This window comes from Oryctolagus cuniculus, chromosome 1, assembly GCF_964237555.1.
Source record: "Oryctolagus cuniculus chromosome 1, mOryCun1.1, whole genome shotgun sequence".
In the NCBI taxonomy this organism is placed as follows: Eukaryota; Metazoa; Chordata; class Mammalia; order Lagomorpha; family Leporidae; genus Oryctolagus; species Oryctolagus cuniculus.
Window position 1 is genome coordinate 8,836,763 of NC_091432.1, and position 15,180 is coordinate 8,851,942.

The 15,180-nt window shown below is 48.2% G+C and overlaps 1 protein-coding gene across 1 annotated transcript; it reads right to left on the minus strand.

Moving 5' to 3' along the window:
* Positions 1–4,375: 4,375 nt before the first annotated feature.
* Positions 4,376–15,067, minus strand: TTC9C (tetratricopeptide repeat domain 9C). Its single transcript, XM_008274365.4, has 3 exons — positions 14,186–15,067; positions 9,616–9,798; positions 4,376–5,992 (listed from the first exon to the last, which is right to left on the minus strand). Exons 1-3 carry the CDS (start codon positions 14,421–14,423, stop codon positions 5,898–5,900), a joined length of 516 nt encoding a protein of 171 aa, XP_008272587.1. The 5' UTR covers positions 14,424–15,067; the 3' UTR covers positions 4,376–5,897.
* Between the last annotated feature and the right edge of the window lie 113 nt (positions 15,068–15,180).

Consider the following 15,180-nt stretch of genomic DNA (forward strand, 5'->3'; position numbering starts at 1 on the left):
CTCTCTCTCTCTCTCGCTAACTCTACCTGTCAAAAAAAAAAAAAAAAAAAAAAAAACTGGCCAAAGAGAACTCCTTAACTGTGGCATCAGGGGGAGCGAAATATGATGCTTAACATTTCTGTTGCTTAAAGAGTGAATTCTGCCGGCGCCGCGGCTCACTAGGCTAATCTTCCGCCTTGTGGCGCCGGCACACCGGGTTCTAGTCCCGGTCGGGGCACCGGATTCTGTCCCGGTTGCCCCTCTTCCAGGCCAGCTCTCTGCTGTGGCCAGGGAGTGCAGTGGAGGATGGCCCAAGTGCTTGGGCCCTGCACCCCATGGGAGACCAGGATAAGTACCTGGCTCCTGCCATCGGATCAGCGCGGTGCGCCGGCTGCAGCGGCCATTGGAGGGTGAACTAACGGCAAAGGAAGACCTTTCTCCCTGTCTCTCTCTCTCTCACTGTCCACTCTGCCTGTCAAAAAAAAAAAAAAAAAAATTCTATTCCTTACACATTCCTTGTGTTGGAATAACCTACTTTATCTTTTAAATAGCTTCTAATTTTATTTATGCAAATATATTACTGCCTTCATTCCTTCCTGAGACAAGGCAAGATCCAAATAAATAGCTGTTCTAGCTGAGTGGAACACCTTTTCCAAGGCCTTCCATAGTAAATTGTAGCAAATCAAAATGCCTATAAGAGGGCACACGCCTTTGGCCTACTTAGTAGTTAAGGTGCATCCCGCATCTGAGTTCCTGGGTTTGAGTCCTGGCCCTGACTCCTGAATCCAGCTTTCTATTAACGCAGACCTGGGAGGCAGCAGTGACTGCCCAAAGTTGATTGGATTCCTGCCACTCACATGGAAAACCTAGATTGAGTTTTTGACTTCTGGGGTTGATGCCAGCTGAGAGCCACTGTGGGCATCTGGGGAGTGTACTGGCGTGGGAGCTCTGTCTGCTTCTCAAATGATCTTTTTAAGTAAGGCATGGACATTGAGTGCAGTGGGTGATGCCACCTGGGATACCTGCACCTCGTTTTCAGAGTGCCCGGATTCAAGCCCTGGCTCTGCTTCAGGTTCCAGATCCCAGCCCTTAGCATCCTGGGAGGCAGCAGATAATGCTCCAGTGACCCGTGTTTGAGACTTGGATGGAGTTCTCAGCTCCTGGCTTTCGCCTGCTCCAGCCTAACTATTGCGGGCATTTGGGGTGGTGAACCAGCAGATGGAAGGATTTTCTCTCTCTGCCCTCAAAAGGGTGGATTTTATGGCCTATGAATTATATCTCAATTTTAAAAGACACAGGGGCCAGTTTTGTGGTGTAGCAGGTTAACCTGCTGCCTGTAATGGCAGCACCATATGGGTGCTAGTTCCAGTCCTGACTGCTTCAATTTTTTTTTTCCCCCCTGAAAGGCAGAATTGCAGAGACAAAGTGAGAAAGTCAGATCTTCCATCTGCTGGTTCACTCCCCAAATGGTTGCAACAGCCAGAGCTGGGCCAATCAGAAGCCAGGAGCTAGGAGCTTCTTCTGGGTCACTTATGTGGTTGCAGGGGCCCAAGGAGTTGGGCCATCTTCTGCTGCTTTCCCAGGTACATTAGCAGGGAGCTAGATCTAGGGAAGTAGAGCAGCTGGGACTCAGCTGGCACCCATATTTGATGCTGGAGCTGCAGGTGGCAGCTTTACCTGCTATGCCACAGCAATAGACCCTGCTCCACTTTTGTTCCAGCTCCCTGCTAATGTCCCTGGGAAAGTAACAGAAGATGTGCAAGTGCTTGGATCTCTGCACCCACGTGGGTACCCCAGAAGAAGCCCTTGGCTCCAAATTTCAGTCTGGCCCAGACTTGGCTGTTGCGGCAGTTTGGGGAGTGAGCCAGTGGATCAAAAATATCTTCTGTCTCTGTCTCTGTTTCTGTCTCTCTCGTTAACTCTGCCTTTCAAATAAAATTTTAAATAAATAAATAAAAAAAACAGCTGGAGAAAGAAAATCAGTTACCTTGAAAGATCAGTTCCTAAAAGCAAGGCATAAATATGTCTGCTTATATATACTGCATGTAATGTGTCTGGACAGTCAGGAACATGGTAACCATTGTCGCAGCCATGCTGCGATCATGTCATGTGTGATACTAAAGTGAAGAGGCCCTGTTACTGGCAAGAGTCTCTTGCAGAACAAGCGTTTGCTTTTGGTTCCCAAGATACAGCGCATCATTCATTGCAAGTGGCAGGCATTCATTTGCAAGGCCTTTCAAACAGTAATCAAACCCATTTTAGGCCGGTGTGGGCTGCTTATCTGTGGGACAGGAGGACGTTTGTAGAGGCGTGATCAACAGAGTTCTCTTGTTTCCACAGCGCTTGCTGTTCTCCCAAGGATTCATGGAACCACAGGCTCCTAGAGATGAACCCATCTAATTTCCTCACATGGGGATCCTTCTTTTGCTAGATGTTACCAACCTGTGCTTCGAAGAGCACTCACTATCCTCACAGGAAGCCTACTGTTGAACAGTCCTGCTTGTAGTTGTCAGATGCAATGCTTCCTTACACTAATCCAAAATCCTGTCTGTCTATGGATGGGTCCAGTCCCAAACTGTTTGGAGTCTCACCCTGAGAACTTGCTTGCTTGTGAGCCACAAGCTTAGTTTTTGAACAACCCTTTTCTCTTTTTTAATATATAATATATATTTGAGATTTCTAGTTTGTGATCTCATTTCTTGATTGGCTATTTTCTGAGTGTATGCCTTTGCTTGGTATCTAATACCTCTATTGATCAGACACCTGACCAAACTTGGCTTCACAAAATGGTTTCAGCCTTCGCACTGGATTTTTATTTCAAAGTCAGAGTTTCCAAAAATTACTATTTGGACATCTACTAACACTTTTGTATTTAAAATATATTTTTATGCTTTCTTTTTCTTGGCAAGTGATACAAAGTCCGCTCTAGTAAGAAATCTGAGTATGTATCTCTAAAAGAACTCTTTAAAAAATAAAGACCAAGGGGCCGTTGCTGTGGCGCAGAGGGTTAACGTCCTGGCCTGAAGCACCGGCATCCCATATGGGTGCCGGTTTGAGTCCTGGCTGCTCCACTTCTGATCTAGCTCTCTGCTATGGCCTGGGAAAGCAGTAGAAGATGGCCCAAATCCTTGGGCTCCTGCACCTGCGTGGGAGACCTGTAAGAAGTTCCTGGCTCCTGGCTTCAGATCAGCGCAGCTCTGGCTGTTGTGGCCATTTGGGGAGTGAACCAACAGAAGGAAGACCTCTCTCTCTGCCTCTCCTCTCTCTGTGTAACTCTTTCAAATAAATAAATAAATCTTAAAAAAAAAAAAATAAAGACCAAATACCATTTTCACACTTAACTGACAATTCGTGTTTCCCTGATTATCTCATACTTTTAATTGTTTTTATTTCAAGCCAGAATCCAAACTACATCAATGTCATGTCTCTTAAGCTTCTTTTAATACTTTGTCTTTGCAGTTTATTTGTTGGAAAAAACATAGCTGTTTGTTTTATGGTTTGGTAGGCTGGAGTTTGCAGATCATACCCCTATAGTGTTCAATGTTCTGGCGTCCAAAGGATCCCTTTAAAGATAGATATTTAAATAAGATTATGACTAAATAGTAGTTTAGGGAGTAGGTAACGTGGTCTGGGCAAAATTGTGAAGGTGGTGGGGCCGGCGCCGCGGCTCACTAGGCTAATCCTCCGCCTAGCGGCGCCGGCACACCGGGTTCTAGTCCCGGTCGGGGCACCGGATTCTGTCCCGGTTGCCCCTCTTCCAGGCCAGCCCTCTGCTGTGGCCCGGGAGTGCAGTGGAGGATGGCCCAGGTGCTTGGGCCCTGCACCCCATGGGAGACCAGGAAAAGCACCTGGCTCCTGGCTCCTGCCATCGGATCAGCGCGGTGCGCCGGCCGCAGCGCGCCGGCCGTGGCGGCCATTGGAGGGTGAACCAACGGCAAAAGGAAGACCTTTCTCTCTGTCTCTCTCTCTCACTGTCCACTCTGCCTGTCAAAAAAAAAAAAAAAAAAAAAAAAAAATTGTGAAGGTGGTGGGTATGAGTTTGGGAAACCCTGTTGTACACGTTCCCTTGGGTGCCAAAGGTGACCTTCACATCCTCCGTGAATGCTTTCTCTTCACTCAGAACCTTCAGCTCCCGCGTGGGGCAACAATTAAGCACTGGGAAGGTGAACAGCCACCCCCCTACCAACTTCTGAATACAGAGGTGGGCACCCTCCGGTTGATTCCTTCAGGATGCAGACTTGTCAGACCTCCTCAAGACCTGCTTCAAACTGCCTGCCATAGTCCACTCTCCTGTTCATTTTCATCCCTTATGAGCGGGGCTTTGAAATAAAATCTGAAATGTAAGCCTGACCATTGTGCTCTTAGTGGTGCTAATAAAAAAGATCAGTGCAATCAATTTCTAAAATACATTTTTAAATTTTTTATTTTTTTCCTTACTGATGTAGAAGACAGCTTATTATAACATCAAGTCTTTGAAATAAAACAGAGATCAGAAAGCAAAACCAGCCCAAAGCAAACAAAGCATGCAACCATGACAAAATGTGGCCAAGAAATGTAAGCTTAGCAATGTCAGAAGCTTGGGAGAGCAGTAAGACAATTTACTTTTATTAGTTCTGTCCTTGCACTTGATAAGATTATTTACTAGAAAAACTTCTTGTAAGCTGATAGTTGTATTGTTTAAAGATATAGAGAGAGGAATAAAGAGGAGTCTAGGCTGTAGGAAGAGAAAGTGTTACTGATAAAGGGCTAAGGGATTTTTGTGTGTATTTGGGTTGGTTTGTTTTTTCTAGCTGAAACCTGTTCTGTGGTTATATGGTGGCTAACGACACATGCTCATTACCTTGACTTATTAAGGTGCAGGACAAATAAATAGGATGAGAAAGGGGCTCCTGATCGATGCAGCCTAGATCTGCAAACTGTACCCATGGCCAACTTAGCTTCCAGAGAGTTCCATGGGGTGACTGACAGGCACTAAGCGGGAGCAGCCCTTCCTCATGGTTTGTCTCCTCTGTCTGGACCTGAGCTCTTGCAAGACACATGGTGAGAGGCACAGAACAGATTTGTTTTTACTCTACTTCACCATGGTACTGTTTCTAGAAGACTTGGTGTTCCATCTTTCCTTTGTTAGAGAAGTGTACATGCTACAGATATGTGCCTCTTACACATTAAAATGTTTACTTGGGTGGTTTCTCTTTTTTTGGCATGATGGCTGAAGGCTTATAAAATTAACACTTAAATCCTTGACTCAGAAGTTTTAAGACAGAATAGTCTAATGAGAAAGTAAGTATACTCTGATAATGATCAGAATATGAACAATCAGAAAGACAAGAAATTACATGAAAGAAAAATAGACACCACATACTTTTGTAGGGGGAGAAAAAGGATATGAATGTGTGTGAAATACTAAGGAAAATAAGAAATAAACCCAAAATGGTCAACTTAAAATCTGTCATTTTAATACATTTGGGCCCAATTTATAATTGTCTGGTTTCACAAAAAACATACTTCCTAGTTTGGCTTTGGCCATCTAAGAAAATAAATGTCTTTCTTTACTATTTCATCCTCTGCCAGCCTTTAGCCTGCATATGAATGCATCTAGCAACAACTATTATTAAAGTGTGCCAGAGATAAGATTATTCCACCCTTAGTGGATGAATGTTTTCTGATTCTATTTCTCAAGGCAAAAATCTCCAATGGAACATGTACTGAGTGAGAGCTGTAAAAATACATACATGATAGACAACAACAAAAGACACAGATTATACATTGTTAACAGGCTGTGCAAAACTGGAAACAAAACAGAAATCCACCTGGGGTCAGAGGTATAGGGTAAATTTCTGCGGTGGAGGCTCAGGTTTCCCCTGGGTGGGTCTGCAATGGCCCATCTAAGTTCAAGTGAAGGCGATTTTCCTGCTTCGTTAGCCAAACATGCCCAGGTAGAGCTGCTTCTCTTTCCTGTGGTAGCTGTTGAGTTCTGACTGTGTCAGCTGGAGGTACCGCCGGACGTTGGCATCTTGGAAGGAGAAGGAGAAGGCAAGTAAGAGGCAGTTAGACCAGAGTTACACTGGGGGGCAGGTGAGGACTGCCAACCCACTCCCATTTTCCCCTCCCCAAGATCTGGATATATCACAGTCATTCTGTGCAATAGTGCATCTTGTTAATATCAGTTTGAATTTTTACTTTTTTCTCTTGTTTTAAAGGCAGAGAGACAGACAGAGATAGATGGAGAGAGATCTTCCTTCTACTGGTTCACTCCTACAACAGCCAGGGCTGGGCCAGGCGGGAGCCAGGAGCCACACAGGCGGCAGGGACCCAAGCACTTGAGGCATCATCTGCTGTGCCAAGGGCCAGCCTCCATTTTGTTTTTAAAATCTATAGAAAGCTGGCCGGCACCGCAGCTCAACAGGCTAATCCTCCACCTAGTGGCGCCAGCACACTGGATTCTGTCCCGGTTGCCCCTCTTCCAGGCCAGCTCTCTACTGTGGCCAGGGAGTGTAGTGGAGGATGGCCCAAGTGCTTGGGCCCTGCACCCCATGGGAGACCAGAAGCACCTGGCTCCTGCCATCGGATCAGCGCGGTGCGCCGGCCATGGCGGCCATTGGAGGGTGAACCAACAGCAAAGGAAGACCTTTCTCTCTGTCTCTCTCTCTCTCACTGTCCACTCTGCCTGTCAAAAAACAAAAAAACAAAACAAAACAAAAAAATCTATAGAAAGCTAAGCTGGTTGCTAATTTTGTCACAAAAGGGAGTTACTCTTGGGGACATTTGATGAAACAGTTATCATTATAGCAGAGCCTCTAAAGATACTATTCATTTAGATGGTAGTTAATCTATGCACAAAGATACTTTAAAAAGCTCACAGAAATGTGAAATTAAAAAGTTAAGTTCAGGGACTGGCGTTTGGCAGAGCAGTTAGGATACCACTCGGGATGCCTATAACCTGAATCAGAGTGCCTGGGTTGGAGTCTCCGCTCCACTTCTGATCTAGGCTCCTTCTAATGTGCTGGGAGGTAGCAGGTGGTGGCTCCAGTACTTGCATCCCTGCCACCTGCATGGGAGACCTAGATGGAGTTCTGGACTCCTAGTTTTAGCCTGGCCCTGGCTGTTGCAGACATTTGGTGAGTGAACCAGCAGATGCAAGATCTCTCTCTCTCTCCCCCTCAGTCACTCTGCCTTTCAAATAAATAAAAATTTAAAAAAAAATTTTTTTAAAGATGACTTTGGTACAGAAAAATTTTGAAATCCATGTACTGCATGCACTTTTGCTTTATATTGTGCACTTTCCATGGAGTCGCTGAAGACTCTGCAGGTAACGGACATGAACAAGTGGCTCATATTTTATATATTTGTTAATACGTAATGGTTTTGGCCGGCGCTGCGGCTCACTGGGCTAATCCTCCGCCTTGTGGCGCCGGCACACCGGGTTCTAGTCCGTTTGGGGCGCCGGATTCTGTCCCGGTTGCCCCTCTTCCAGGCCAGCTCTCTACTGTGGCCAGGGAGTGCAGTGGAGGATGGCCCAAGTGCTTGGGCCCTGAACCCCATGGGAGACCAGGATAAGTACCTGGCTCCTGCCATCGGATCAGTGCCGTGTGCCGGCCGCAGCGTGCCAGCCGCGGCGGCCACTGGAGGGTGAACCAACGGCAAAGGAAGACCTTTCTCTCTGTCTCTCTCTCTCACTGTCCACTCTGCCTGTCAAAAAAATAAAAATAATAAAAAAAATACAGCCGGCGCCGCGGCTCACTAGGCTAATCCTCCGCCTAGCGGCGCCGGCACACCAGGTTCTAGTCCCGGTCGGGGCGCCGGATTCTGTCCCGGTTGCCCCTCTTCCAGGCCAGCCCTCTGCTGTGGCCAGGGAGTGCAGTGGAGGATGGCCCAGGTGCTTGGGCCCTGCACCCCATGGGAGACCAGGAAAAGCACCTGGCTCCTGGCTCCTGCCATCGGATCAGTGCGGTGCGCCGGCCACATCGCGCTGGCCGCGGCGGCCATTGGAGGGTGAACCAACGGCAAAGGAAGACCTTTCTCTCTCTCTCTCTCTCTCTCACTGTCCACTCTGCCTGTCAAAAAAAAAAAAAAAAAAAAAACATAATGGTTTCCCCATTCATGTAAGTTAAGGAGGCCTTGCTGTTGGGGACACTCTGCTTCTTGCACCCAGTGGCTGTTCTATGTGAGAATGCAAAACAGGAGACGATTTTCTGTGTTGGAACAAGCAGCACAGGAAAACGAACACAGGAATGAAGTCTGTCATCCACCTCATAATAGCCTTTTTGCCTTGGAAACAAAGTACTAAGTGTCAAATTCTCTCTCAGTAGGCATGCTCTTATCTAGGTCACACCTGGGGTTAGCTGAGCAAAAGGATGAAATGATGGGCCAGAACCCAGCTGGGGAGCTGGCAGCATGAGTATTGCCAATTTTACCCATGGGGATGTCCTGTTCCAGCCACGCTCTTGAAGGTTATGAACAGAACCTTGAAAAACAATGCTTTCAATAATGCCCCCATGCTGACTGCTTTATCATATGGATTTCACAAACTCTGTGGAAGATGGAATTACAAGATAATGTTTATTTTGGTGCCATACACCTTTGAAATCCATGCATGTGAGAGGTCTTCAAAAAGTTAATGGAAAATGATTATAAAAAAAGTGTAGGAGCAGGCGTTTAGCCTGGCAGTTAAGCTGCCTGGGCTCCTCATTAGAGTATCTGGGTTTGATTCCCAGCCTGCTCCTCATTCCAGCTTCCTGCTAATTCAAATCCTAGGAAGCAGCAGGGACGTTCCTGCCACTCGTGTGGGAGATCTCGACCAGCTTCAGCCCTAGTCCACCCACCTCCCTCCTTGTGGGCTTTGGGTACTGAGCTGGTGGAGGAGAGCACTCACTTGCTCACTTGCTGTCTCACAAAACAACAAAAATTCCTATATTTCAAAATTTTTTATACCAAAATCTATCTTTTAACTCCAATTTCCCAAACTTTTTGAAATAGATATATTCCTTTATGTATCTCATATATATACATTATATATACATACATTATACATACACACACATATATGTTTAAGCATAAATACTTCCTGAGGATATAAATAAAATATTGTTTTCCTGTGCTAAAAGAACACAGGAGCATAATGGTCTGTTCACTGTATACCTTTTTTTTTTTTTAAAGAGTTTTATTGTATTTATTTGGAAGGCAGCGTTACAGCAAGAAGAGACAGAGATCTTCCATCCACTGGCTCACTCCCCAAATGGCTGCAATGGCTGGGGCTGGGCCAGGCTGAAGACAGGAGCCAGGAGCCTCCTCCAGTTCTCCTACTTTGGTGCAGGGACCCAAGCACCTGGGCCATCCTGACTGCTTTCCCAGGTACATTGGCAGGAAGCTGAACTGGAAGTGGAGCAGTCAGCACTCCAACCAACGCCCATATGGGATGCTGGTGGTGCTTCAGACAGTGGCTTAACCCACTACGCCACAGTGCCGGCCCCAGCCTTTTTATACTTTTTGAATTTTGAAGCATGTGACTATATTACCTGTTCCCACCGCACCCCCCAAAACCAACAGATTGAAAGGATAAAAACCCTCTTTCCACAGACATCACCTCACCAGGACAGTTCTGTTCATCCTTCCCACTCGAATGCCCTCCTCGCTTACCTTTGGGCTGCCTGCTGACGGCAGCCAGGAGGTAGTGCCGAGCCTGGTCGTAGTCTTGTAGATGGAAAAAGGCTACTCCAGCCCGATACAAGGCCTTGGCGTTATCAGGCTGCCGTTCCAGGACTTTCTGACTGTACTCTCTCACACGCTCGTAGTTCACTGGTTCCATCTGAAGGAGGCAGGCTAAAGGGGCCAATTAAAATGGGGGAGAAAACAGAGGAAGACTCGATTATACCAAGCCTAGGATGATACTGACATTTACTCTTCTAATAAATACTGAAGGCATCTCCCAGGTGCCAGACACCACTGTAGGCGGGAGGTGCAGCAGTGAAGAAAAGCTTCACACCATCACTTTCAACTTTGGGATCGGCCAATTGTCTTCTAGGACTGTGTTAGCGTTGTGCTCGGTGCAGCTAGGACAGTGGCCAGGGTATACTTCATTTATACATAACTTATTTAACATTCTTCATTGCATCTCTTCTACCCAAGGCACTGTGTCCTGAATCCCTCCCCCTCTCCCCATGTCACCACTGTCCTCGTACTGCAGTTTTGTCCACAACAGTTGGCATACACTGTGTGAAGAAACAGAAAGCAACTGCGTGTTTGCTATACACACTCTGGTTTCACCCTCTCATCCGCACCAGAAAATGGGTGTTACCACTTCCATTTAACACGTGAAGGCATCGAGGCTCACAGCAGTAACTTGTCCAAGATCCTACGGCTCCCAGGTGGACTAAGTATGAAAGGTAAACAAAGTCCTCTCCTCACCCCCAAGTCATCCTCATTCTGTGACATTTCATGTCATGGTTTTCTTGGATGATTTAGGAAGACTTCAAGAATAACGCAGGCTGATGAGGAGAGTGAAGGATCTGGGCTTATGTCTGCAACCCCTCTACTGCACCCAAGTGGTCAGACATTTTCCAGCGATACATCACCCTAGCTTCACTGACTGACTTCACAGCTAGTTACTGGGTGTGGACCATGTGCTGGGCACTACACTAAAAGCAGAGGACTAGAGGAACAAGGCGGACAGCTTGATGACTCAACAGAGCTTGCATCCTAGTCCCCAAGTGGGAGGAGAAGTAATGAACGAATGAATTTGTAAGAGTGCTCTGAGGCAAATAAAACTGCTGGGTTAGAGAGGCACCCACGTCAGGGCACAGCTTGGTGACAGAAGTCCTCGCAGTCAAGATGCTGGCTGAGAAGCCTGTGACCCACATCAGAATACCTGGGTTTCACCCCCAGCTTTCGGCCCTAATTCCAGCTTCCTGCTAATGCGGCTCAAGTGGTTGGGTTCCCACCACCCACATGGGAGAACTGGAATAAAACTCCCAGTTTCTGGCTTCAGTCTCAGCCCAAGGCAGACCACTGCAAATAAACACCACCCCCCAAACTCCCTTTGAGCCAAGATCTGAATGACAAGGGCCATGCATTCCAGACTGAGAGAAGAGAACTGAAGGTGGAAATGTCCTTTCAGCCTTCAGTGCACGGAAGATTCAGGTCACCAGGCCCGAAGGCAGAGGGCAGGGTTTGGATTTTCTCCTAAGGGTGGGACATTTTAGGCAGTGACATGACCTGATTTCCTCATCTGTAAAATGGGGGAAATAAATGGTAAGTACTTTGTAAAATTTTTGTGAGGATGAGAGAGAATGTAAATAAGCTGCCTGACATGCTACAAGTACTGGATACAGGAACACCTTTAATTCAGTAAGCCTTCACGGAACACCTACCAAGCACTCCCAAAGGCTCAAATGGCATAGTCTCCACCCTCACGTCCACCTGAGGAGTCAGCATATTTACATGCATCCATTTCTTTTTATTTTATTTTTTTTTAAAGATTCATTTATTGTTTTGAAAGGCAGAGTTAGAGAGAGAGAGAAAGCAAGGTCTTCCATCCGCTGGTTCACTTCCTAATTGGCCACAAGAGCCAGAGCTGTGCCGATCCAAAGCCAGGAACCAGGAGCTTCCTCCAGGTCTCCACGTGGGGGCAGGGGCCCAAGGACTTGGACCAGCTTCTACTGCTTTCCCAGGCCATAGCAGAGAGCTAGATCAGAAGTGGAGCAGCTGGGACTTGAACTGGCACCCTTATGGGATGTCGGCACTGCAGGTGGCGGCTCCACTCGCTATGCTACAGCAACGGCTGACATGCACCCATTTCTAAAACATCTTGTTTCCTTGAAATTTGGTCAGTTCTCTAATACATATCTGATTCTTTAATAATGTACATCTTTCTGCAATAGCAATTGAAGCTCTAAGCTTAAGACCTCTGAGTCAAAAAAAATTTTTTAAAAGATTTATTATTTAAAAGGCACAGTGATAAAGAGACATTCCATCCACTAGTTCACTCCTCAAATGGCTACAAGAGCCAGGGCTGGGCCAAGGCAAACTTAGGGGTAAGAGCTCCCTCCTGGAGGCTGGCACGGTGGTGCTGTGAGTTAAGACGCTGCCTGCAATGTCAGAGTCCCACAAGTGCACTCCACTTCCTGGCTGCTCCACTTCAGATCTAGTTCTCTGCTACTGTGCCTGGGAAAGCTGCACAAGACTGTCAAAGTACTGGGGCACCTGCCACACACATGGGAGACCTGGGTGGAGTTCCTGGCTCCTGGCTTCAGCCTGGCTCATCCCCAGCTGCTTTGGCTATTTGGGAGTGAATCGGTCCATGAAGATCTCTCTCCCTCTGTAACTCTGGCTTTAAAATAAATAAATAAATCTTTATTAAAAAAAAAAAAAAGGAGAGGAGAGGAGAGGAGAGCAGGAGAGGAGAGGAGAGGAGAGGAGAGCAGGAGAGGAGAGGAGAGGAGAGTCCAATCTGGCCTCCTACATGGGAGGCAGTGGCCCAAGCACTTCAGCCACCATCCAGTCTTCCCAGGCACTTCAGCAGGAACCTGGATGGGAAACAGAGCAGCTGCGGCTGGAACCGGTGCTGTGATACAGCATGTTGGTGTCTTCAGCGGCAGCTTAACCCACTGTGCAACAATACTGGCCCCTCTGGGATTAATGTTAGCTCCACCACTTACTGTCAAATTTGTCTCAACAGATACTTACTTAGGTTAACGTGTGTACAAGGGCTTAACCTGTCTGGCAGTGGCATTTCACAACTGTTCTCTGTAGGAGCCTGCCTATCCACTGGAGACCCCCGTGCCTGTGGCAGTCACTACTCCCGTTTTCCACTTTACAGTACTTATCACCCCCTTATATGTATGCTAGTCCTTTTGCTTATTGTCTCTCCTCCACTTGAAGATTTGTTCCATGAGGACAGAGCTCTTGTCTGTTTTATTGGACTGCTAATCCTCAGCACCTAATAAATTGTTGACTTAAATGAACAAAAACAATAGCTACTATAATTACTATTGTTATTTGAGCCTAAGAGTAGCACTGGACACATACTATAAAAAGGCTAGGTTTTCAGGCAACCACAACTATTGTGTATTGCAATTTAAAAAAAAAAATCACTTTTTAAAACAACCATTACCAAGCTTAATTGCCATTTGTAACTTCTCTGGCCTTGGGCTGTTTCAATAGTCAATTAGCTCTATGGTTATTCTGCCTGGCACAGAACAGACCTAAGGAGTCTGCTTTTTTTTTTTTTTTTAATGAAGTTAAACCTAGTGTTACTAACTATGGCATCCACGTCTTCCTGCAAGGCTACCTGGACACGGAAGATACTAGTCATCCAACTTACCTGACGTTTAGGAAATAGAAAAAAAAACGAGGAAAAGCTATGCAAACCCTGGACTACACATGAGCCACTCCACCAGCCGAACTTTTCTCTAAAGAAACAATGACTGGATCATAGGTTCAGTTCTTCTCTGTAGCCTGAAAAGTTCCTAAGGACATCTGCATCACCTGGAACCTTCTCAAAACTGCAAATAGGCAGGTCCCACTAAACCCCACTGGGGGAGAGGGCACGCATTAAGTTGTGTGGTTTTTTTTTTTTTTTAATTTTTTTTTTTTTTTGACAGAGTGGACAGTGAGAGAGAGACAGAGAGAAAGGTCTTCCTTTACCATTGGTTCACCCTCCAGTGGCTGCCGCGGCGGGCGCACCGCGGTGCGGCCAAGGCCATTGTGGGGTGAACCAACGGTAAAGAAAGACCTTTCTCTCTGTCTCTCTCTCACTGTCCACTTTGCCTGTCAAAAATAAAATAAAATAAATTAAAAAAAAAAAAACAAAACAGAATTCTCCAGGGCCAGTGTTGTGGCAAGGCTGGTTAAGCCTCAGCCTGCAACACCCGCATCCCACATGGGCACTGGTGTGAGTCCCAGCTGCTCCACTTCTGATCCAGCTCCCTGCTAACGTGCCTGGGAAGGCAGCAGACGATGGCCCAAATGCTTGGGCCCTGCGCACACGGGGAGACCCGGCTGAGCTTCCAGGCTCCTGGCGGTCTGCAGCCATTGGGGGGAGTGACCCAGGGGATGGAAGACCTTTCTCTTTCAAATAAGTAAACTTTAAAAAACAGCAGCAGCTGTCGCTGAGGCCGGAAGCAGCCAGCTCGGGGCAGAGCCAGAGCGCCAGTTCTCGCCCGTGTGCCTGGCCTGCTGCGCTCTCCCCAGCCCTCCGCCCTCTTCTTACCCGCTAGGTTGTTGTAGCAGTCTGTCTGCGTGGTGTGCAGGAGGCTTTCCTGCTCGGGGGTGAGAGCCGGGCCCTGAGGCCCCAGACTGGGTATTGGGGAGGGCAGGCTGGGGTCCAGGCCCCGCAGCTGAAGCAGAGCTCGGTGGTACCGGCTCACGGCGTCGCGGTACCGCCCCTCCCGGTACCGCTGGTTCCCCTCTTCTTTATACAGCTGGGCCTCCTGCAGGCGCTTCTCCATCGCTCTGCCGCCCACGGCGCTTGCGGGGCTTGCGACAGGGCAACGGAGCGCTGGGGTCGGGGGCTGCCTGACTGGCCCGGGTGGGCTTCCCCGGGGAGGGGGGCTTGGCGTGTTTCTGTACAGCCTCCACCTGTGCTCCCTGCAGCAGTTTTCAGTCTCCAACCGTTCAAGCAGGTGGTCAGGGGGAGGACGTGGGGACGGCCACGGCCGAAGCCTAGGCGGTTACTGCGGGGTGAGGAGACCCCGGGGTCGGGGGGAAGGCCCTACTAAGGGACCGTGGCAGGCGTGCGAGCGCCCAGCCTCCGCCGCCGCCCCTCTGTCGGACGCACTCCCTCCCCCGCGACCTGGAAGTACAAGGGAGTAGGCGGGGACAACTGCTACAAGAAATCCGCGGGGCTGGCCCGCACGCACGCACGCCCGCTTTATTTGTCCTCATTTAACAAGCTTTGGTTGGTAATTGTGCTGCGAGCCGCGAGGTCCGAGAGCCCCAGCACTCAGCCCGCACGGAGGGGGTCCGTAGCAGCGCACTCCACGCAAGCCCACCGACCTAGGCCGCCGACACCCCGGCCTTTGCAGACGCCCGAGGCCGGAAGTCCCTCCCCCAGCTTCCGCTTTCCAGCTGGGAGCACGGAAAGGAAAGGGTCAGAGCTCCCGGCCGTTTGGTGTCTAAAGGGTCGCGCGCAATCCGCCAAAGCGTCCAATCAGAAGCGGCTCCGGAAAAGTAATCCCGCAGAAACGACTCCGCCTCCCCAGCAGT

Excerpts from the sequence above, each read along its gene's own strand:
- TTC9C (XM_008274365.4), bottom strand. The coding sequence starts at position 14,423 with ATGGAGAAGCGCCTGCAGGAGGCCCAGCTGTATAAAGAAGAGGGGAAC. Across the intron at positions 9,799-14,185 it reads CTGCTACAACAACCTAGCGG|CCTGCCTCCTTCAGATGGAA; the intron begins GTAAGAAGAGGG and ends TGGCCCCTTTAG. Across the intron at positions 5,993-9,615 it reads CGTCAGCAGGCAGCCCAAAG|ATGCCAACGTCCGGCGGTAC; the intron begins GTAAGCGAGGAG and ends TCTCCTTCCAAG.